General features: G+C 43.7%; 1 protein-coding gene across 9 annotated transcripts in view; it reads left to right on the forward strand.

Moving 5' to 3' along the window:
• Positions 1-23,343, forward strand: part of CLASP1 (cytoplasmic linker associated protein 1) — a 275,488-nt gene that overhangs the window by 25,779 nt on the left and 226,366 nt on the right. For all 9 annotated transcript variants that reach the window (XM_040228931.1, XM_040228932.1, XM_040228936.1 and 6 more), the window contains exon 2: positions 12,177-12,654. In XM_040228931.1, coding sequence (XP_040084865.1) covers positions 12,460-12,654 — 195 coding nt within the window. In that variant the 5' untranslated portion in view covers positions 12,177-12,459. The remainder of the gene's footprint in view (positions 1-12,176; positions 12,655-23,343) is intronic.

Raw genomic sequence — 23,343 nt, forward strand, 5'->3', positions numbered from 1 at the left:
ACTGCTGTGGCAGTGTAAAATGGTGTAGCCACTTTGGAAAACAGTTTGGCAGTTCTTCAAAACTCTAAACATGGTTATCATATCTGGGAGCCTAGTTAACGCTGCTATTTGTATATCAAAATAGGAAAGTTGTCCTTATAATACTTGTTCAGGAGTGTTCATACCATTATTCATAAATAGCCAAGAAGTAGATGCAATCCTAATATTCAGATAACTACATGAGCAAATTCTGGTACAGCTATTCGATGGAATATGATTGAGCCACAAAAAGGAATGAAATACTGATACATGCAATGAGGTGGATAAACCTTCAAGATAGGATGCTAAGTGAAATAAGTCAGACATGGAAGACTTTTATGACTCCGTTTATATGAAGTGTCCAAAGTAGGCAGATCCATTTGATCAGAAAGTGGATTTTCAGTTTTCATGGCTTTGGGAGAGGGGGTTGGAGAATGACTGCTAAAGGATGATAGAAGTTTCATTTTGGAATGATAATGTTCTAGAATTAAGTAATGGTGATGGTTGCACAACACTATGAATTTATTTACAACTGCTGAATTACATACACTTTAAAGGGTACAATTTAATGATTCGTGATTTATAGTTCAGAAACCATGTAAAGGACTCATTTTTACTAAAAGCCATTGTAAGGAGGCATTCAGGTTTAGTGATCTGGTTCCATTAGTATGGTGAGCAAATGGGAAACAGAGATGGTCATTACCATGAAACTGTATGTTCTTTGAGAAATAGAATAGAAGCGAATGTTGTGGGACTTCCTTGGTGGTCCAGTGGTTAAGACTGTGTGCTTCTAATGCACGGGCGCAGGTTTGATCCATGGTTAGGGATCTGAGATCCCACGTGGTTGTGGGATGGATCTTAGACAAGTTGTGGACAAAAAGAAAAAGTAAATGCTGCTTGATTGAGTGGAAATACAGATTCCCTCTTTCTGGAGGAGCCAACGTATTCGTCACTGTAGCAAGGCTTGGCTTGTCTCTCTAGCAAGAGGTTCTCTGCCGAGGTCTCTTGTTTTCATGTAAGACCCTTCCTTGGGAATCTGTAATCTATATCACTGTTCTCTCCTACCCAGGGAAACTGTCTCCATAGTATAACAGTTTGGTATGCCGTTGTTGACATCTCTCTTGTGGGAGAAGTCAGCAGTCAGTGGAGAGGTATCTTTCTCATCAGTTAATTACTCTTGGTCTCACAGTTGTTGAATGAATAAGGTGGATTTATGAAATAACTGCTTTTCTGTTTAACACTCTTAAAATGTTTGCCTTTTTCTTTATAGAAAATATGAAAAGTAGAGGAAGTTACTAAAAAGTAGGAGATAAGCTCACGTAAACCTGTTACTCAGAGGTTACATGTTAATCTTTTATGTACTCTATTTTTTTTCCTGTAATTGTTTCACATGTAGGCTATATCATACTATATATATATAAATGTCATACTGTACTTTGTATATGCTATATGTATAACTATATATATAATGCAGTTTCATATCCTAAACTTGTTTAATTACTACTTTTATGCAGGTATTTTTTTCCACATAGACTTTAGCTTTACAATTCTTTTGAAGAAATTAAAGCATTTTGGATTTTTAAAAATTTCAGATAATTTTAAACATGTTCAAAAGTGGAGAGAATGGAGTAACAAAATCTCATGTACCTATCAACATGCGTTAGCAATTCTCAGTGTATGTCCATCTTGTTTCACCTTTGAGGGTTTTTTTTTTTTTTTTTTAAGGAATAGCACTTTTTTTTTTTAATTTTATTTTTACTTTATTTTACTTTACAATACTGTATTGGTTTTGCCATACATTGAGGAAGTTTTGAGGGGTAGAATAGAAGCAGTTCTTCTCGTTTTCAACCAGAGGAAAAACAAAAAGTAAAACTATGTTCTCCTTCTGTAATTCACAGAAAAAATATTTAAACTATCTGAAAAATTTGTAAAAAATTGCCTCCTTAAAATACTAGTGAAGGCAGGTAGTAATCATTCTTGTGCAATGTTTATTTTCTTCTATTTTTTAATAGTATATATACAGTAATATGAGGAGGGCATGGCAACCCACTCTAGTACTCTTGCCTGGAGAATCCCTATGGACAGAGGAGCCTGGTGGGCTATAGTCCGTGGGGTCGCAGAGTTGGACACAGCTAAGCGACTAAGCACAGCACAGCACATATAGTAATGTGGAGCTGCTTTTTTTTTTTTTCTGTACTTTTTGTCTGTTCCATTATGTAGTTTTTAACCACATAATTTGTGGAAGTAACTAATCCACCAGTTCCATCTTCTCGGGAATTTAAGACTTCTTGTTTTACACTTCACTGACAGTTATATATTATATTCTGTAATACTGAACTGGAGAAGGAAATGGCAACCCACTGCAGTATCCTTGCCTGGAAGATCCCATAGACAGAGGAGCCTGGCGGGCTATAGTCCATAGGGTCACAAAGAGTCAGACACAGCAATACTGAAAGGGAGATTTTCCTTCAATATCAAATGGTAATGATTCATTTTTGAATGATACTTCTCTCCTTGTAATTATAAAAGTGGCATATATTTTCTATATTCCTCATAGAAAACATTTAGAAAATACAGAAAAGTACAAAGAAAAAATCCTAGTACCAGAAAGTAGCCAACATTAATGCTTTATTTCTGTTCATGTGACCTTCCCTTTTAATACTGTGAACTTCATGCTTTTATTCACTTTGGGCATTTACATCATATGTTAGAGTTGTTCTTCTGTCATGACTTTACTGTAGTTAATTATTGTTCACTCTGGGGTGAGTGAGAGAGGGAGGAAGGGAGGGAGAGGGGAGTTCAACAAGATTTTTTTTTCCTCTCAGAGTATTCTTGTGATAACTTGAATAATTCCAGATTTTAATGATCTTTCCAATAAATGTATGCCCACCCAGAGTCTCCTGATTCTTCATTTCCAAGATGACATGTGCAGAGCTCCCTGAAGGCCACAGCACTGTTGGCCTTTGGTGCCCAGGTGGCTGCTGGGCCTTGTCTGCTCAGCGCCAGACTTTCTGAGAATAAGAACTCTTTTCAGTGTCCAGCATTACAGGGGCTCTGTGGAAGTGGGATTTCTGGTATCTGTTAGTTGAGAAAAATTATCAGGCTCAAAGTAAGAATTTAGAAATACTTTTACATTATCTTTGCATTTAAAGATTCATGACTGCATGTACATAAGTTTGAAAATATGGCTAGGAATAGTTAGCATGTGGATAAGTCATGGTTTATGTCTGGACTAAATTAAAGTCTCAGACAGCATTTTAATCACTCCATCTCTCACCTTAGGGGCGGGGTCAGTAGTGTTTACAGGTTGGGAACCAGTACTTTGGCCTTTCAAAATTGCTTCTTTTCTTTTCAATAGGCCACAGTCTGTCATTTTTGTGTGTGTGTGCTTTGTCCACATATTTTTACACATTCCTTTTATCTGAAATGTTTTTTGCATTCTCCCAAGCCCCCCACCTCCCACTCCCCAAGAAGAAACTGAATTCAGTTAATGGTTGCCAGTGAGTATTTTCTTTTGATTTTCAACTCAAGCAGACTTTATTCATTCAACAACAACTTCTTGAGTGCTGTGTTTGTACCAGGCATAGTTGTAGGCATTAGGTTAACAAAATAAACAAGATCCCCTCATTTATAAGGCTTGACAGTCCTGTGGGAAAATCAGCCAGCAAATAGGTAAATAGACATGTGATAAATTTCAACTTGTGAGTGCTTTGAAGGAAGAGGACAGGATGCAGTGGTAAGGGACCCCCTAGAGTGGTCTTTAAAGGGCTTACTGAGGAGGTAACATCGAAGCTGAAGTGATGGGGCAGTGTAGGCATCAGGACTGTGTTTCAGGCAGAAGGACCAGCGAGAGCGAGGGCCCTGAAACTTCCTTGGTGGTCCAGTGCTTCCCAATGCAGGGATACCAGATTCGATCCCTGTTCCAGGGAAAAAGATCCCACATGCCACAGCTAAGAGTTCCAGTGCTGCAACTGAGATTTGGCATGCTACAAATAAAGATCCTACTCCACATGCCGCAATCGAGACCCGGCGCAGCCACATAAACAGAGAGTGAAGGCTCTGAAGTGGCAGAGAGTTTGGAACTGAAAAGAGGCCAGTGCCTGTGCCTGGTGTTCAGAGATATTTGACCCAGGCATTCAAATTTGGGAGTCATCAGTTCTATAGGCTTTAAAAGTTTTTATGGAAATGGATGCACATTATTTTGGGGTGAGCCAAGTGAAAAGGGGAGAGGCTTTGGACTGAGCTACTCACCAGAGCTCTGGGAGAGAAACAAAGATGATTACGGAAACTTGAGTAGGTGTTCAGCCAGAGGAGTCACAGCAAGGCAGCGCTCATTTGTTTTCATGGAAATGGGAAATTTTTCAGAAGGAAGGAGTGGTCAGCTTTGGGATGCCTCTGAGAGGTGGAGTTAGTGAAGTAGAGGAAAGTATTACTGGGATCTGCCAGCAGGGCAGTCACTGGTCATCCTGACAAGGGGAAACCCGAGGAGAGGGCCAAGGGGTGAACAGGAAGTGCCTCTGTGCACCTCGCTGGTGTAGAAATCTGCTTAAAGGGGCTTCATTCTTTCTCGTGTCCCTGATGGAAGACCTGTGAGCTCAAGAGGGCCTGTTAAAGACGGATGATTTAGAGAGAGTCTCAGCTGCTGGGAGGGAGCCGATCAAGGAGAGTTTGCAGATGCTGGAGAGCAGGCAACTGAAAAGGTGGAGGAGGCGTTGTCCCATGATCAGAGGAGATGCCGGTGGCTGTTCTGATTTGTTGGTGAAGATCTCAGTTGTCTGGTCCTGCCTACTTTACCAATGGAGCAGGAGGTGAGGCTGTCGGGAGAGAGCTGCAGGGTAGGGTAGGGCAGATGGGTGCTTGCAGAGAGAAGGGCAAACAGGCTTCCCAGAGAATGTGAGTAGGAATGTTGCTAGTGGTCAGGGCTTTTCTGAATTTTGAGATGATAAATTTAAAACCACACTGGTTGGATGTGTGTGTATTCTCTTCCACATGGTCGCCCCTGAAGGCCTGAGAAGGCAGCTGGCTCAGAGCATCAGTTCACCCAAGGTTTGGGATTACTAGGCAACTACTACAGAGAAAGAGACAGTGGAGGGTAGTGCCATGCTACTAACGCCCATGTGGAATTTAATCCAGACTCAAAGGGGAGTGAGATTGAGAAGTTTATCTGATTAACGAGGTTGAGGCAGTGCCCTTGAACAGAAGAGCTGGAGGGATGGGCAGTTGTGGTGGGGAAGCAGGATCGTGTGGTGAGGGACTGAGAGACAGGAAGATGTGCTGCTATAGAGAGCAGAAAGCTAGAAGGAGGGATGTTGTCAGCCCTAGGAGGGTGCAGCCACTACAGAAATGAGAGCTGAGGTAGGAGGCAGGGAGGCTGGAGGCTCCGTGTGCTCTGGGTGAGGAGCATCTGTGTGGGCCCAGGTGTGGAAGCCGGGCCCGGGGAGTGGCTGCCTGTCTGCCTGGTGTGCGGGGCAGGTCCCGTCCTGGAACGCCCAGTCGGATTCCCTCAGGCAGTGTCTCCTCCTCCTCTGCCACCGCGGCACCTTCTTCAAGCCTCTGGTTTAGGGCTGTCCTTACTGTGCCACTGTAATCTGCATTTCTGTCTTTGTGTCCTTCGAGGCAGTGACCTCCTTGCGGGCCTTGACTCTGTGCTTTCCTGGAGTTAGCCTAGTACATGTGTCACCTGGCAGGTCCGGAGGGAATGTCAGCTCACTGAGCGACCTTGTGGCTGCTGGCAAGTGGGGTGCGGATAGGCCCAGGGGAGAGAGCCTTGCCTGGGACATCTGTATAAGTCCACACCGTGTTGTAGATTGTTACAGTGCAAACAGTTGTCTTATTGATGGAAGCAACTGCTTTTGATGAGTGTGAATAAATTCTGCTCATTTCTGGCTTTCGGAGTTGGCTTGTCAGGTATGCTCTCTGCTTTCTCTGATTCTGCCAGGGAGACTTTTGATGTGTTTATTGATTCACTGGTGCTGGGAATATTACATTGTAGTTGTTGATGCTGTGATTTGGAATATTATTTTATTACAACTTCCCGAGTGCTTTGTAATATGATTTCTTGTTTCTTAATCCTCTACTTCTCATGCTCCATATGCTATAACTATCTAACATTTTCATGTTTTAAGTTCTTAGGTGCCCGTGCTGTGGGCTTTTAGTGAGGCAGTAGTATAGTATCGTAGTGTAATGAAAATAATACTAACTTTAGGGCCAGGCAGATCTGGTGTTCGGTTACTGCCTAATAGTTAATAGCTTTTAAATCTTGGGCAAAGTTTTTTTGGGTGTATTTTTGTGGTTGTTGTTGCTGGCTGCATGCACACAGTGGCTTATAGGACCTTAGTTCCCTGACCAGGGATTGAACTTGGGCCCTGGCAGTGAAAGCTCAGAGTCCTAGCCACTGGACCACCAGGGAATTCCCCTCTAAGCTACATTTCTCTTTTCTTTTTTTGAAAAGTTGTTTGTTTTGGCTGCACTGGGTCTTTGTTGTGGAACATGGGCTCGAGAGTATGTAGGCTCCGTAGTTGCAGTGCTTGGGCTTGGCTGTGGCATGTGGGATCCTGTTCCCTGACCAGGGATTGAACCCAGGCCCTCCTGCATTGGGAGAGCAGATGCTTAGCCACTGGACCACCAGTGACATCCCTTAAGCTTCATTTTTTGTCTTCAAAGTGGGAAATAATGCCTGCCCATTCCCTACAGGTGTCTCGCTGTCTCTGTCACTGCACTTCTCCCCTCAGCTATTCACAGGTTCCGACCTCCCTCACATGCGTATGCTTTTTCCCTGGTCAAGTGCCTTAACTGATATGTGACATCCTGTCCACATTTCAAGACAGAGCTCCATTTGAGCCTTGTCTAAACGGTTTTGACGTGGTCTTCCAGGCTTTCTTGATCTATCCCTTCCCTAAGTGATTATAGTACTTACTTTGACTTTTCACTTTCATGCATTGGAGAAGGGAATGGCAACCCACTCCAGTATTCTTGTCTAGAGAATCCCAGGGATGGAGGAGCCTGGTGGGCTGCCATCTATGGGGTCGCACAGGGTTGGACACAACTGAAGTGATTTAGCAGCACCAGCAGCATAGCCCTTATGTGGCAGTATGGCATTCTGTCTGTGAAGTCTGCTATGTATCCTGTGTGTGTTGAATTCTTACACTGACAAGGTTTTTGTGAGTGTGTATATCTTGTTCTCTCCAAGTAAGCTGGAAGCATTTTCAAGTCAAGTCATAGATTATAGTTATTTCTCTTGTATCTTCTGTGGTTTGGTTCAGTTCAGTTCAGTCACTCAGTCTTGTCCAACTCTTTGCAACCCCATGGACTGCAGCATGCCAGGCCTCCCTGTCTATCACCAACTCCCAGAGTTTACTCAAACTCATGTCCATTGAGTCGGTGATACCTTCCAACCGTCTCATCCTCTGTCGTCCCCTTCTCCTCCCACCTTCAGTCTTTGCCAGCATCAGGGTCTTTTCCAGTGAATCAGCTCTTCTCATCAGGTGGACAAAGTATTGGAGTTTCATCTTCAGCATCAGTCCTTCCAGTGAATATTCAGGACTGATTTCCCTTAGGATGGACTGGTTGGATCTTGTAGTCCCAGGGTCTCTGAAGAGTCTTCTCCAACACTACAGTTCAAAAGCATCAGTTCTTCAGCGCTCAGCTTTCTTTATAGTCCAACTCTCACATCCATACATGACTATTGGAAAAACCATAGCTTCGACGAGGTGGACCTTTTTTGGCAAAGTAATGTCTCTGTTTTTTAATATGCTGTCTAGGTTGGTCATAACTTTTCTTCCAAGGAGCAAGCGTCTTTTAATTTCATGGCTGAAGTCACCATCTGCAGTGATTTTGGAGCCCCCCGAAATAGAATCTGTCATTGTTTCCATTGCTTTCCCATCTGTTTGCCATGAAGTGATGGGACCAGATGCCATGATCTTCGTTTTCTGAATGTTGAGCTTTAAGCCAACTTTTTCACTCTCCTCTTTTACTTTCATCAAGAGGCTCTTCAGTTCCTCTTCATTTTCTGCCATAAGGGTGATGTCATCTGCATATTCTGAGGTTTTTGATATTTCTTCTGGCAATCTTGATTCCAGCTTGTGCTTCATCAGCCTGGCATTTCACATGATGTACTCTGCATGTAAGTTAAATAAACAGGGTGACAATATACAGCCTTGATGTACTCCTTTCCTGATTTGGACCCAGTCTGTTGTTCCATGTCCAGTTCTAACTGTTGCTTCCTGACCTGCATACAGATTTCTCAGGAGGCAGGTCAGGTGGTCTGGTATTCCCATCTCTTGAAGAATTCTCCACAGTTTGTTGTGATCCACATGGTCAAAGGTTTTGGCATAGTCAATAAAGCAGAAGTAGATGTTTCTACTGTGGTAAGATGCAATGTATCATAAATTGTTGAGTAAATAAAAGTAATCAAGATGATGGGTAACCAAAGAAGATAAATGTATTTACCTCACTCAGGTATTCATTGTACAGATGTCCACTGACTCTGCACATGTAAGATTGAAACACATTGCTGCACTATTTTGAGGCTCCTGTTAACTGGTAGAATCCATTTCCTCACACTTTTATTTTGGGCTGGCCTTGTGACTGGCTTTGACAGTAGACTGTGGCAGAAGTGATGTGTAGGTTCTGCCTCCTGGGCCTTGTGACGCCTGGCAATCTTCCCTTTGCCATCTTGGAATGCTCCAACCACATGTACTGAACCACAGACCATATTACTGGGTTGTGAGAGATCACGTGTGGCAAGAGGTCCAGCCAACAGCCAGCATCATTGCCTCAGACATGTAGGTGATGCAATTGTAGACTCTTCAGCCTCAGTCAGGCTGGCAGACAGCAGAAGCTACCTGAGTGATCCCAGGTAAGATTAGCAGAAGAACCTCCTGCTGAGCCCAGCCTATCATTGACTTATAAGAAGTGTTAACTTGTTACTGTTCTAAGTCACTAGTGAAAATGGCCCTACCTTTTTAACTTCTCTTGTGGAGAAGCCTGTAGTAGACTTGGAAGTTCAGAGCTCACAGCTGATTTTGGTTCTCTGCCCAACCCTCCATTGTCTTCACTCCTTTATGGTGGTGACCTAAGTGCCACAGAGTAGTAGCTATAAGAAAGAGGATCGAGAGAGAGCTATATTTAAAAAAAAAAAAAAATGCCCTGTGCAAGCTTTTCTGATCCGGAATCTTATTTAATGAATGTGGAGCCACTGATCTCCCCATTTCCACCCTCGAAGTGCAGAGTCAAGACTGGAGGCTGTCTGACATGTGTCCCTTACATCAGGCTGTCCTGCTGTGTGTTTCATTCTTGTTGAAGCTGGTATTTTTTAAGTTCTTCCTGTTGACCTGTAGCAGAATTGTGCTGCTTCTTATGATGTAACTGTAAATACTTAGGAAACTCTTCCTGGGGGTGCAGAGAGAGAACAGGTGTACTTATTTGTTGGGTAGCTAAAAATACCTGTGAAGGAAGGCACGGGAAGTTAGCAACACCTTTTGCTTTTAGGTAGCGAAATGTGGCTGGGGGACAGGAGTAGGGGAGAGGTCTTGCACTTTTGTGCAAGAGAGGATCACTCATTACTTTTTTTTTTTAATTAAAGAAAAAGAACAAAGAGGACCCAGTTTGCTTAATGCTTTGGGGCTTCCAGTGTCATTCTGTGGATTTCATACACAAGAGTTTGTGACCTGCTTCTGGGTGTGCTAAACCTTTACTGCATAATTACTGTCAAGAAGCATATACTTACTTTTTAGAAATCATATGGAATTCCAGCTGAAGGGGAAGTTTTTATATAATATATATTTTTAAAAATAACGGGAAAGAGCCTTAAATGCATGGGTTCCTTCCTCTCCTGGGAGTGGAGACTTTGCTGTCTGGCCTGTTGCTTCCCAGCTCACCATGAAGTCTGACCTCCTTTCCCTGAGTTGGGACAGAACTAGGTCAGACTTGTAATAACAAGGATTTGAAGGTGGGAAGGGGAAACTTACTGCCATGCAACCTTGGAAAATCACTTAACTTTGCCTCATTTTCCCCACCTGTAAGATAGGGATGTGTTAATGCCTACTTTATAGAAGTGGTTGGAGAATCAGAGATAAACTGTATAAATCACCTTGGCATAGAGCCTGACCCCTCATGTTGATGCTCAAAACTGGTATCGTCACCATCATTACTGGTTAGTGTCTGCTGATTTTGGGCCTTTTGGAGGAGTAAGGGATTCGAAATTCTTTTCACTGAGAATGAAAGATGTTTAGAGGAAGAAGGAGTGATCAGTTATCTGCTGGTGTGTAACAGCACCACAAATTGGATGGCTTAAAGTATGAGTGAACAGTTTCTCATCATTCTGTGGTTTGACTGGGTGGTTTTTGTCTCCTTAGATGTATTTGTGTATATGCAGTCAGATGGTGACTGGTAAGGCTGAGTGGTTCCCTGTGGACTCACTCCCATGTCTGGTGCTTGCTGTGGGCTGCTGTTTGGAGCGAGTTGGTTCTCCTCTAATGGATTCTCGTGTTCAGGAGGCTAGACCAGCTTCCTCACAGCATGGCAGTCATGCACGCTCCAGGGTCAAATCTCAGTTCATTTCTGCTGTCCCTGATTTCCCACTGGCCAGAGCAAGTCTCAGGACTCATCCCAGGGTCACTGGGGAGGATGAGATTCCATCTCGGTGGAGGAGGAGCAGCAAAGCCTCTGCAGCCATTTTTAACCTACCAATCTTGACCATAAGTAGCTTCTTGGCGAATATTGGGCCCAGAAAGAAAAGGTTCTGTTGGTTTCTCCAGTTTTCATGTATCGCTGCTACCTTCGTTAGTCTGACATGGGAGCTGATTAAGGAAGTGGGGGTATTTTGTTTGGAGTGAAAATTGGAGTGAAGGGTAATGGCTGCTTTGCTATATCTAAGACCTTTCCTGTGAAGGAAGAACAAGTTCCATGGCATGGACGTGACTGGAAAGCGATATCTCCTCCTCTTAAGGAAGGACTGCCACGTGAGACATCAAGGCTTCTTGATTGGAAGGAAAGCAGAAAATGGGTACTCAGGGACTAGGGACTTTGCAGGAGTGTTTTCCTCATTGGATGACTTGACTCATCTCTCACTCTAGGACTTGGAAAGAGCACTGTGCTTTTTGCTGAGAGTAGGGATGGGGTGGAGGTGGGGTGGGTGACAGGAAGGGAGAGAAACCTTGTACTCAAACTGGAAGAGTTAGCCTGCCCTGAATTTCAGTCTTACTTGATTTATAAGGTCAGACTTACCTGCTGAACCCCTGAGAGTTCGCACTGACTGTGTGAAGAACATATCTATCTAGTACAGTGTCAGGGTCGGTGCGTCTTAGAGATAGGTTTTCTGTGCATCTTCTTGGGTTAGGAATTGAGAAAAGACGTTGAAAAAATAAATATGTAGAATTGTTCCAGGAGCTGTAGATTAAATAGTCTGCCCGTTCAGCTTGTCTAGTAAAAATGACTTTGGTACTTCCTCACATCATGTGTTTTGTGCTATGCCAAGAGTGGTTTTGAGGTCTCCTGATTCTGTAGCAAAATACCAGGCCCAGTTGGTGCTTCTGCCCATGGAGAACACTGTGTCAACAGAATGTGGTCAGAATGTGAGCCTCTCCCCTTCTCCCTGTTGGTCACTTCTCTGGAGGAGGAGGCAGGGTCCACTACCTGCTCGCCCTTCGTAAAGCTGCTGAGCAGGTGTAGGTATCGCCTTTGACTTTGATTGTTGTTACTGGGCCAGCCAGTTTGGTCAGTGGTGTTTCTATGGAGCCTGCCTCACTTCCAGCACTTGGACTGTAGGAAGCTGAGACAGGCTACAGACATACAGAGACTCAGACGTGGTGGAGTTTGGCTTTTGGTGGGGAGCAGAATTTAAGCTTCCCATAAATCATCCAGCTGAAGCAAAAGCTTGCTCTCCTGACTGGTGCATTTACAAGCTGGAAAACTGTGGGAAACCTCAACCCACCAACTGTGAAGCTCATTGGGTCTTTGCTTTGGGCTTCGACGTTCTTCCTGATATAAATAATAATTATGTTATTCTGACATGGTTGCCAAGCGTTCATGCTTCTCGCTCCACTTGTGCTTGTGAACGATGCTGCAGCGAGAATGCTTTGTCTTTGATTAAATGTTTCCCAATATTTGAGCGTTTTGTTATCTGTGCTGATGTGTCCTTCTCTACTCTTGCTTTTCAGAATGGACTGCTGAATTATGAAGTATTTCAGACCCAGGAGGAGAGCGTCACTCTGCCACTCACTCCTTTCTCCTCTACTAGTTATTTAAATTGGACTTTTAATATCCTCCCAGCTGCTCTTCAGCCACACATGGTGCATTGCTGCCATTCCCCGGATTGCATCTTTGACACACAAGCTCTTAGTAACCTTCAGCAAACAAAGAGGCCGCCTCCGGGGGCTGCTCACGGGGAGGGCGTCACCCTCACCGCCCTCTAGCTTCGCAGCTCTGGATTGGAATTCCGCCATGGAGCCTCGCATGGAGGCCTGCCTGGCACAGGTGCTGCAGAAGGATGTGGGGAAACGACTGCAGGTTGGCCAAGAACTGATAGACTATTTCTCAGACAAACAGAAGTCTGCCGACCTCGAGCATGACCAGACCATGTTAGACAAACTTGTGGATGGACTCGCTACCTCTTGGGTGAACTCTAGCAATTATAAGGTAAGCTGTGTTCAAGAGGATGCTCTTCTAGGTGGCTAGGCTACCTAGAGGGGGTCAAAATGGGTCCTTTGAAGAGTCCTTTGAGAGCCATCAGCATGATTGATCCCCTTGGTTTCCAGTAAGACACTCAGTCACGTTGTGGCTTTTGGACATTTCATTCTAGAGCAAGTAGCGTTTTCTTTGATTTTTGTTGGGGATCAAAACACCCTTATTCTTCAGTGCACTGAGAGAAGGCCCTGTGACCAGATAAAGAGAGGCTTTTATGTGGAAAAGGTGTAGGTATTTGAAGCCTTGAAGTTAAAGTGACTATCATGTCTTGCAGTGAGTGGCTGTTTGTGAACAGCAAGTGGCCTCATTGATTTTCTTGGGGTTAGGGGTGGGGATTGGCAGTAGGAGCCTTCAAGCTCCTATTTTGAAGTTGGCCCAAGTACCTGGCCAGCAATAGTTATGGTTTGCCAAGGACTCTCCTGAGACCTGTTTGTAATGGCCTGAAGGGTATCCTTCAGGTTCCAAACGTCAGGGCTCCTCAGGTGCCCTTGGTGGGTGGGAAGGGAGCAGGCGGGTCCTATGACACAAATGAGTTGTGAAGGTGGACCTTGTTGCCATTCAGAGACTGAGTTTCATGAAGGAAAACTGGACTGGACTTGAAGTGCTGAAGAGGTGTCATTTCTCCTCCTCATCCCCCTCCCCAGCCTTTAGTGTGTTAAGAAGCTGGCCCCTTTGGATCTAGGTTGAGATGGAAGACAGAGCGGGCTATTTGCATGATTGCTAATACGTGCTATAGACCTTACAGACAAAGGGGCTTCCAGACACAGGAGCTTTTGTGTTTTTTTTTAATTGTACCAGTCTCCTGACACATACGACTCATAACGGGTGCTTACAGGATTTCTTTGTTTGCTCTAATATAGACTTTGTTTCCCAATTACATTGAATCTTGATCTTATCTAAGAGTCAGCAGGCTTTAGATATATTAAGAGTGTTTACCTCGGTCCCTAATATTTCACTTAGAACTGGACATAAAGTTTACCTTCCTTGACTTTGAAAGTTGAGCTTAAATTTTGTCTGTTTCATTCATCTATTTATTCATTTAGCTGAACTTAATAAGTACCTTTTACCTGCTCTGTGTTGGTGCTGGGTGGTGGGAGTTATTGCCGAGGGGAAGGGTGAGGTAGACTAGTGACATCTTTGAGGTCTGTGAAGTCACCCTTCCTGTGTGCAAATTAGGATGCTTCTGGCTGAGAGTAACTGAATGCTGGCTTAGTTGACTTAAAGTTTGCATAAAGAGATTGAGTAATTGCCTTTAAAAATTTAAGAAGTCCACATAGTTAAAGCAATGGCTGGGGAAGAAGAGTGACTGCTTATGTCTTTTACTTGGGAGGAAACCTTCTCTGAAGCTTCCCAGCAGACTTTTTTACATTACATTGCAGCGTAACTGGGAATGGACAGGTGTCCACTGTGGCCTTCAGCCGTCACGCTTCACCTCCTGGTTTCATGAAAGGGTTCAGCCTCCCCTGAGCCAAACCTGTGGCTGTGTGGAGGGGTTGGGTACCAGCCTCCTGCTAGGAAGAAGGAGGTGAGGCAAGGGGCAGAGGTACATGGATGTTAAATAAGTAACCCACAGATTTGCTGTACCGCAGGAGCTTTCTTAACCTCCCTGGGCCTCAGTTTCCTCATCCATAATGTGGGAAAGTTATTATATACACTAAATGAGAGTGAATATACAGTTATTACGAAGAAGGAAATGGCAACTCATTCTGCTATTCTTGCCTGGAGAATCCTGTGGGCAGAGGAACCTGGTGGGCTGCTGTCCATGGGGTTGCACAGAGTTGGTCATGACTGAAGCGACTTAGCATGCATGCATACAGTTATTATATGCCAGCCACATAATCAGCTTTCAGACATTTACAGTCAGTGTCAAGACTTGGTTCCTGTCTTCACTAAACTCGTAGTCTGGGAGGGGTGGGCAAGGATATATAAGTGAGTGGTCACAATCAGTGCTGCGTGTGCAGTAATAAAGTGAAAGAGAGTGTTAGTCGCTCAGCCGTGCCCAACTCTTTGCGACCCCATGGACTGCAGCCCGCCAGGCTCCTTTGTTCATGGGATTTTCCAGGCAAGGGCACTGGAGGGGTTTGCCAGTTTCCTTCTCCACGGGATCTTCCCGACCCAGGGATCGAACCCAGGTCTCCTGCATTGCAGGTGGATTCTTTACCAGCTGAGCCACCAGGGAAGCAGTAATAAAGATGCGCAGAAGTGGTGGGAAGACAGAAGAGAGTGGGTCTAGAGGGACCCAGAGGTTTTGGAGACTGGGTCGATTTTTCATCATAGGAATTGTAGGGTGACAGTGGAGTGAAAGAGTAAGACTTGAGAACCTTTGTGAAGTGATTTCCAAGAAAGACAGCTCTGGGAAGGAAAGGAAAACAGGGTTTGCTGCTGATTTGCATGTGGTCATGGACAAGTCATTTTACCTGTTTGTGCTTGCCAGGTGTTTGACTGGGTCTTCTCTCAGGGGCCTCAAGCTCTGATAGCTTGTTTGACTTCATACTGAAGGCTATGGCGTCAAGGGCATGTCGTGTGGTTCTGATCTTACCCAGTGCTGAGCACCCGTCTGGTCTGTAAGGCCTCTTAAGTGTGGTGACCATGTGCCTTGTTGACACCTGAAGCCCAGAACCTGAAACATTGCAGGTGCTCAACACATCCTAGTTCCCTGCGTGAACTCAGGAATTTAGGGACACTCTTGGCAAATATTCCTGGTTGCTTTACTGAAATCTGGAAGTGTATTTTTAAGGGAACTACACCTGTTTTTTTCCCTCCTTAATCATGGATTGAGATTACTTAGTCAGAGCTTGAAGTACACTTCAGGTTTTATTTGAAGGGATTCACTTTGTAATTGGCAGTTCTCTGAAGCTTGGCTTCTTGACATTTGTTTTTTTCTTTTTAAATTCAGGACTAAAAAGATAAGGGGAAAAGAGAAGTACTTTTGACCTTCCAAAATGATAGCACTTAGGTATTGTTATTCCTTTTCCTAGTAAAAGAATGTAGTTGAATGCCAACACACTGTCTTATTTTAAAAAATAGTTTGCTGGAGCTTGGATCACTTACCTTTGAGTATTAATGTGGTAGACAGGTTTGTACCTGGTTTTGATTAAGGTTTAATAGCTACTGATTCTTGCTTATTTACCATATGCAATTAATACCTCATTTAATCTTCATAACATTCCTGCAAGATAGATGGTGGTATCCTAATTTTATACATGAGGTCATGGAAATTACTGAGAATTAACGAGATAATTTCTCTCTGTGATCATGGAACTGGGATTTAAATGTAGGACTCTGGTTTCCTAGCCAATGTTTCTTTCATTAGAATAGAGGTCAGCAAACTTTCTTACAGATCACATGGTAAATATATTAGGCTTGGTGGGCCCTGTGGTCTTCTTGTAACTATTTAACTAGTTTGGGCCATTATAAATGCAAAAGCAGCCCAAGATAATGTGTTCGTGAGTGGCCATAGCTGTGTTCCAGCAAGACTTAATTTACATGAACAGATGGAGGTCGGTGGCCCCTGGACCGCAGTTTACGAGCTCCGGCACTAACAGACACTGAGTGCCTGCCGTGTGTAGAAACTTTCCTCACTGGTGGGAGCTGTTCATGATTCATTTGGGAGAAGAGTGAGCCTTTTAATTTGTACCTAATTTGGGAATAGGGGAAGCCATCATTTTGATAGAACTCAGTTTGCTTTTGGAGCATCTTATGTGATATTTTAGGAACCTTGCCTTTTTGGCTCTTTCATGCAGACTCATTTTAGGGTCGGTATATGTTCTGTTAACCTGTCGCTGATTACTGTGAGCTGACTTTGCTGAAATCAGCCTCTGTGCACTGGTACCAGATTGAATCTCGGAGACAGAGTTTTGGGTGAAGTAGAAAAGAATAGCATTGTTGCTTTGCTTGGCAAAAGAGGTACAGCAGGCTTCTGCCCCCTAAAACTATGTGTCCCTTGAGGTGGAACCAGGACCTTGCCTCAGGGCTGCACTGTGTTGCTTGGCCGCTCCTCCCTTTCTCTGCATCCCTTCCCTTCCTGGATTAGCAACTGTTCCGTCTGCCCTTTGGAACTCGGGGAAAATCGAGGAGCCTGACGGTGCCCAGGAGCCCCTGCAGGGTCCTGCTTGGTGTTGGCTTTGGATGTTGTTGGGTCGTCTTGGGGAATGAGTAATTAGTTATTTAAATTGTGTCCTCATACAGCTGGAACTCCCCAGGACTACACTGTGGGGGTGCTTTTCACCCCCATTCCCAATCCAGGGTGTCACTGTGTGGACTTTGTAAGTCTTCTGTGATGTCACAGTGACTGTGGGAGACACGGAAGAGATGGAGTCTTTATTTGTTTATGAGACTTCTTTTCTAGATTGTGCGTGTGTGTACGCTCAGTTGTGTCCAACTCCACAGACTGTAGCCTGCCAGGCTCCTCTGTCCATGGGATTCTCCAGGGAAGAATACTGGAGTGGGTAGCCATTCCCTTCTCCAGGGGATCTTCCCAACCCAGGGATCAAACTCGGGTTTCCTGCTTTGCAGGCAGATTCTTTACCATCTGAGCCACCAGTACCAAAAGTTATGCTAAATATGTGTTCATTTTTAACTTATTATCACCAGATGAGATGGATCTTGCTATATTCATTTAACAGATGACATTGATGTGCAGATAAATCAGGTAACTTGATCAAGATGACAGAACTAGTAATCAAGGTTTCTGGGCCTTGAACCTAAGTGTTCACGCAATGACTGAAGTGAATTAAGGACTGATCCTGTGCAGTAGTGCCCTGAGGGCTGGGTATCCCTGGGGGAAAGACAGGCCAGGCATAGTCCCTTCCTCACAGTGGAAGTGCTGGGCCAGTGCTGGACAGTCTCACTCTGTCTAAATCTGATACATGTGGACTCCAGCCCAGGGCATTGTTGTCTCAAGGCCCAGGCCATGCTGACTTGAAATTTCTAGGATCTCTTTTAACTGAGGGCTTCCTTAATCTCTCCCCTTAATGGTCTTAGTGGTCTAAAGGTAGGACTGTAAGGAATCTATAAAGTTGGAGAGGCCTTGATGGAAAGATGGGGTTAAGTGGGACCAGGAAGGATCAAAAGGAGTGAGTTGCAAAGTCAGAGAGACTTCTCTTCCTTCTTGTTCCTCCGTGTCTAGCGGCACTGTCTCAGTATAGACTGTAGAAAGTTTCGTCTCTTCCATAGCTGCTCTATGGAGCACGGTATGACCACTGCCCTGGTTCAGGTGCCCTTTCTGGCCTGAGGGGAAGGTGCTAACAGATAAGGGAGGCTCCTCTGTGCCTCTCCAGAACCTTGACTTTAATTGAGGTTTTAATTTCCCCCCTGGTGTCCTTGAGAGAAGAGCCAGACAGGATGATTGGATTCAGATTAAGTGACTTCTGTTTCTGGCTCTCTGCTTGCTGCTGCCACAGTGATGAGGCTTCTTAGAGGCTGTTCCTTTTCCCCAGGTTTTCCCTGCTGCCTTGTCCCGTCGATTGCAAAAGCTTAATTTTTCTGTGTATAGTTTAAATATAGGTGCCTCTCTTCTAAGTACGAAAGCTGCAGTGAGTGGTACTCAACAAAAACAAAAGCAAAGCAAAAAAAGTAAAAATAAGCCAGGAAGAATTATTTTAAGAAAATTTATGTGACTTGTCAAATAAAAATGGTGTCCTCTATGTATGTAATTAATGGCATTTCTTCCCAAGTGTGTGTTTATGTATAAGCAAGGGCAGCAAAGTGCATTGGAAGTAGTTCAGATTGGAGGGTGAACAGTCTGAATTCTCATCCTGGCTCTGCCATGTAGCCTTTTGAGCAAGTTAGTTTACTCATCTGTGAAATGAGTCTGGTGATAGCTGTTACAAAGCATTGTTATGAGGGTGCAGGGAGCCTGTATACGAAGGTGCCAGGGCTGCTTGGAGTGAGCGTGTGGTCAGTGAGAGGAAGATGATGAGGATATGCAGTTACTGGGCCCAAAGATAACGATCTGTAGAAAGTGAGCCTTTATGTGGGACTGAGTTTGTGTGCCTTCCTTAGTCCTGGTCAGCCTGTTCCTTGGAGCAGAGGCCTTGGATCCTTTGTAACAAGATATGAATCCTTAAACTATCCACTGTTGATAACAGAGGCCTTGAGCAGAGCAGCAGCTGGCCTGGAATTCTAAGAGTGAGTTTAAAACCTACTGGCAAAGGCAGTCTGCTGATGGAGGACCCCTATTTTCAGAGGGTTTCATTTGTTCTTTTTATTTTTAACTAATATTTCACCTTGTTTCAGAAAGCTCAAATTGAAATAAGGATACATATAATGAAATCATAAATTGAATGTCAGAGCAAAAAGAAAAAGAAACAGCTAGGGTGAGAGCACAGAGCCGACAGTGAGGCTAATGAGTCCATGATTTTGATGTTTATGAGTAGCTCACTTTTACGAAGCACTCATTGTGTATCAGGATCCGTGAAGCACTTCTTGTTCATTGCTTTGTTTAATCATGAGGCAAGTGCCCCTGATGAGCTCTGGGATTGCTCCCATTCAACAGCTGGGAACTGCTTAAGCGCAGAGAAGCAACTTGCCCAGGGTCACAGAACTAGAAAGTTATTTTAATCTGGATAGTCTGTCCTTGGAGCCCACATCCGTATCGGAGCAATACTGCTTCCTTTATAATGCTGTAACGATATTTATAGTATATTTATCAGAGCAAAAGAGTGTTATGGTGTACCCCACAGCTAACAGTGATGACTTTAGGAGACTGGGTCCTGAGTGACAGATAAGCAGCTCATTTTGTACTTTAACAAAAAACCAAAAAGATTTAAGATAAGTGTATTTAAAACAGTTTTTTGACTGGTCTTAATGGAATCATTACCTTATATGCTGTTCAAACTCTTTATTTTGGGAAATACTCAAACCTACAGGGAAGTTTCACAAAACTGGAAAAAAAGCATTGTTTACTATAGCCAAGATATGTAAGTAGCCTAAGTGTCCATTAATGGATGAATTGGTTGGCCAAAAAGTTAGAGTTTTTCTGTAAAATGTTATAGAAAAACCCAAATGAACTTTTTGACCAACTCAATACGATGGAATATTATTCAGGCGTAAAAAAGAATGAAATAATGTTATTTGTGACCTGGATGGACCTTGAGGATATAATGCTAAGTGAACTAAGACAGAAAAAGACAAGTACATCCTGTATTATCTCACTTATATGTGGAATCTAAACAAAACAAAAAACACAAACCAAGTTCATGAATGTCTGCCAGAGGCAATAGTTGGGGGTTGGGCAAAATAGGTGAAGGGAGTCAAAAGGTACAGATGTCCAGCTCCAAAATTACTGAGTCCTGGTAGTGTAATGCACAGCGTGGTGAAGTTAGGAATGCTACCTTGCATAGTTAAAAGTTGATAAGACAATAAATCTTAAAAGTTCTCATCACAAGAGAAAAAAAATTCTGTAAATGTGTGTAGTGATGGATGTTAAGTAGATTTACCGTGGTGATCATTCACAGTGTATACAAATACTGAATCATTATGTTGTCCTCCTGAAACTAACATAATACTGTATGTCAGTTATACCTCAAACCCTTCCCCGAACCCAAACATTCCAGTGCAGAGTTTCCATGTGTTTCGTCCAGACCCCAGTGGCAGTACTTCACTGCTTGTTTATCTTCTCTGTATGTGAAATGTTGGACAGGAAGTGGTAGACGTTGTGCTCCTCGCTCCTAAATATTCATGTTTCCTAAAGATAAGGGCATTCACTTATATAGTCTTAATGCAGGTCTAGGACCTTAATACAGGTCCTAATACTGTATTAGGATTGATAAGAGTACTAATCCCTGGAGGAGGAAATGGCAGCCTGCTCCAGTATTCTTGCCTGGAGAATTCCGTGGACAGAGGAGCCTGGAGGGCTACAGTCCATGGGGTTGCAAAGAGTGGGACACGCCTGAGCACGCACACGTGATCCAGTCTGGGGATCTTATGTGTGTTTCACCTGTTGTCCTGCTAATGTCCTTTATAGCAAAAGAAAGAAAACCTTTGTGGTCTACAATGAAGCTCCCTGGCTGCATTTTCGTTCTCACCTGTATGGTCTCCTTTGACCTGGAGCAGTTCATTGCCCGTCTGTCCTTGTCTTTCTTGACTTAATACTAGGCTGTTTATTTTGTACAGTCCTTCCATTTGAGCTTGTTTTCTGCGTCTCATGGTTTGATTGGTTGTGTGTTTTGCAGTGGGAAAACCATGGAAGTGATCATTGTATCATATAAGAAAGCACGTGGTACGTGGTATCTTTGTCCTAGTTGGTAAAGAGATGTTTGCCAGGTTACTTCTGAAAGTTGTTATTTTTTCCTCTTATAATGAATAGGTATCTTGTGGGGAGATATTTTGAGACTATGTAAATATCTTGTAATCAAGCTGTCACCTACTTTAGTATTTGTTGATAATCCTTGCCTAAGATAATTGTTTGGATGCTAAAGGGTGATTTTCTGATTCCATGATTTCTTCTCCATTTTATCAGTTGGCTTCATTTACTTTTGAAATGTATATCCTTTGTCTATTTGTATAGCAGAAAGTGTATACTTTGATAGTTATCCCCAAAAGGAACTACTGTGAAGAAAGAAGAAAATGTTTAAAATTAGTCTTATGTAGGTACATTTATATTCATAAAGAGTTTAAGGCCGCCTAATCCTTTGTGAACATAAAATTAATGTGATGAAATTTGGTTTGGACTCTGGGCTTCCTGGCAGACAAAATAGAAACAGAGAGATGAAAGAAAAAAAAAAGAAACAGAGATGGTTATCTATCTGTATATTGTAAACAACTGTGGAAATCATATAGAAAGGCAAATAGCAATAGAATATCTTCTTGGATTTAGCAGGATATTAAAGGACACTTTGTATGGGAAAAAGAAAGAAGAGTATGGAGAACACATGAAATAGAAGACAGTGCTGAAGGAGGCAGGTCCCTGTAGACACAGTTCAGCAGTAGCTGTTGTTTGTTGTTAGTCCCTCAGTCAGTCGTGACTCCTTTCAGCTCCTAGACTGTATGTAGCCCACCAGGCTCCTCTGTCCATGGGATTTCCCAGTCAAGAATACTGGAGTAGGTTGCCACTTCCTTCTCCAGGGGCTCTTCCCAACCCAGGGGTTGAACCCATGACTCCTGCATTGGCAGGTGGATTCTTTTACCGCTGAGCCCCCAGGGAAGCCCTCACTAGTTAGAGCTTTGGGCTAAGGGGAAATTGTCAGATGGCATCCAAGGTGAATAGGTAATCAAGAGCTGACTGACACCACTGAGTTAATCTTCTTAACAGGTTAAGTAGAGGAAGAGTCTGTGACGAGGACCACAGCAAAGATCCAGAGAAACTGGATGAAACTGGCTTCAATAGACATGGGAGTCGACCTGGAGGAATTATCTGGCCACAGCTGACTTTCACCAGGGATTTGGGGTAGGGGCAAAGACAGCTATCTGTTGTGGGCCAGATGGCTGGGGTTATAGATGTGTAGGTAGTGCTTGGTGCCAGGCCTGGTGGTGGGTCGAAATTTGTGTTTAATCATCCTTAAAGGCTTTGTGGAAGAGAGGGGGCTTTGGGCCTTTTTTGGATGAGAGAAGGGAGATAGCTCAGTGACTCCACAAAGCACCATGTCACGGGTATCCTTAGTAGAGGTGATATTCTGAGAGAAGTGGCACGTTCTACACTCGTGGGGTGGAGCTAGAGCCCCAGGTAGGGAGTGCCTGGCCTCTGGTACCTTAGGAGGCCTGGGAACCAACTTGAGGGGGAATGGAAGCCATTGAAGGGCCAGAAACTCTGGGTGCTGATGTGGGTGGTGTAGACTAGGCTGAGTTGTAGCTTTAATGCATGATTTTCTTCCATGAGTTTTTAGCTATCATTTCTTTATCCAGAGCTGTCAGCTTCTGGGTGGTTCCTGTTTTTTTTGTCACAAGCCTCACTGCACTGAGCATCGTTGAACACGTGCATGCTCTCGTCCTCTTGTGTGTGTGTGTGCTGGAACTTCTGAAGAGTTTAATTGATGGGTCGGAGTGGGCCATGTTGCCCACCCACCGGTGCTGTGTGAGTGCCCTGAAACCAGTCCGGGGTGTTATTTTCCTGAATGCTTTTTCCTTTTTTGCTGGGCAAGTGAAACGATGTCTCTGTGTTGCCAGGAGCAGTGTTGGAGAACCTTTCTACTGCTTCTGACCTTTCAGATAAAAGCAAGTCTTATAAGGATATCAAATAAATAATTTTATTTTTGTTAATCTCATTTCCCCCTTAAATGATTGATGCAAATAGGTTCTGTCTGGGCCGTCTTAAGACGTTAACAGGGTAGGGGACGTCATTAGTCAGGAGGAGGGCATCCGGATACCTTTACAAAGGCTACCCTGAAGTGGATTAAAGAAGTGGGATCTCTGTTGTCATTTATTCCCATTAGCTTTTCTTTCTTTTCTTTTTTTAAATACAAATAAGAGAGTTGTGAGGAAAAAACAACTGTAATCCATTTCTTCTTAATGCTCCTTCCTTTTTCCAAGTGCTTTCACATCTACCAGAACCTAAATATCAGTTCATCCTCACTGGGCTTAGATGGGAGATGCTGAAGAAAGCTAAGTGGATAGTCAGTTGGTTTTTGTTGGACAGTGAGGGTAGGCGTGATTCTGTTCAGTTCTTCATATAATTCTAGCCCAACCCAAGGAGTTTTTTTTTTT

This window comes from Oryx dammah, unplaced genomic scaffold, assembly GCF_014754425.2.
Source record: "Oryx dammah isolate SB20612 unplaced genomic scaffold, SCBI_Odam_1.1 HiC_scaffold_27, whole genome shotgun sequence".
Classification (NCBI taxonomy): Eukaryota; Metazoa; Chordata; class Mammalia; order Artiodactyla; family Bovidae; genus Oryx; species Oryx dammah.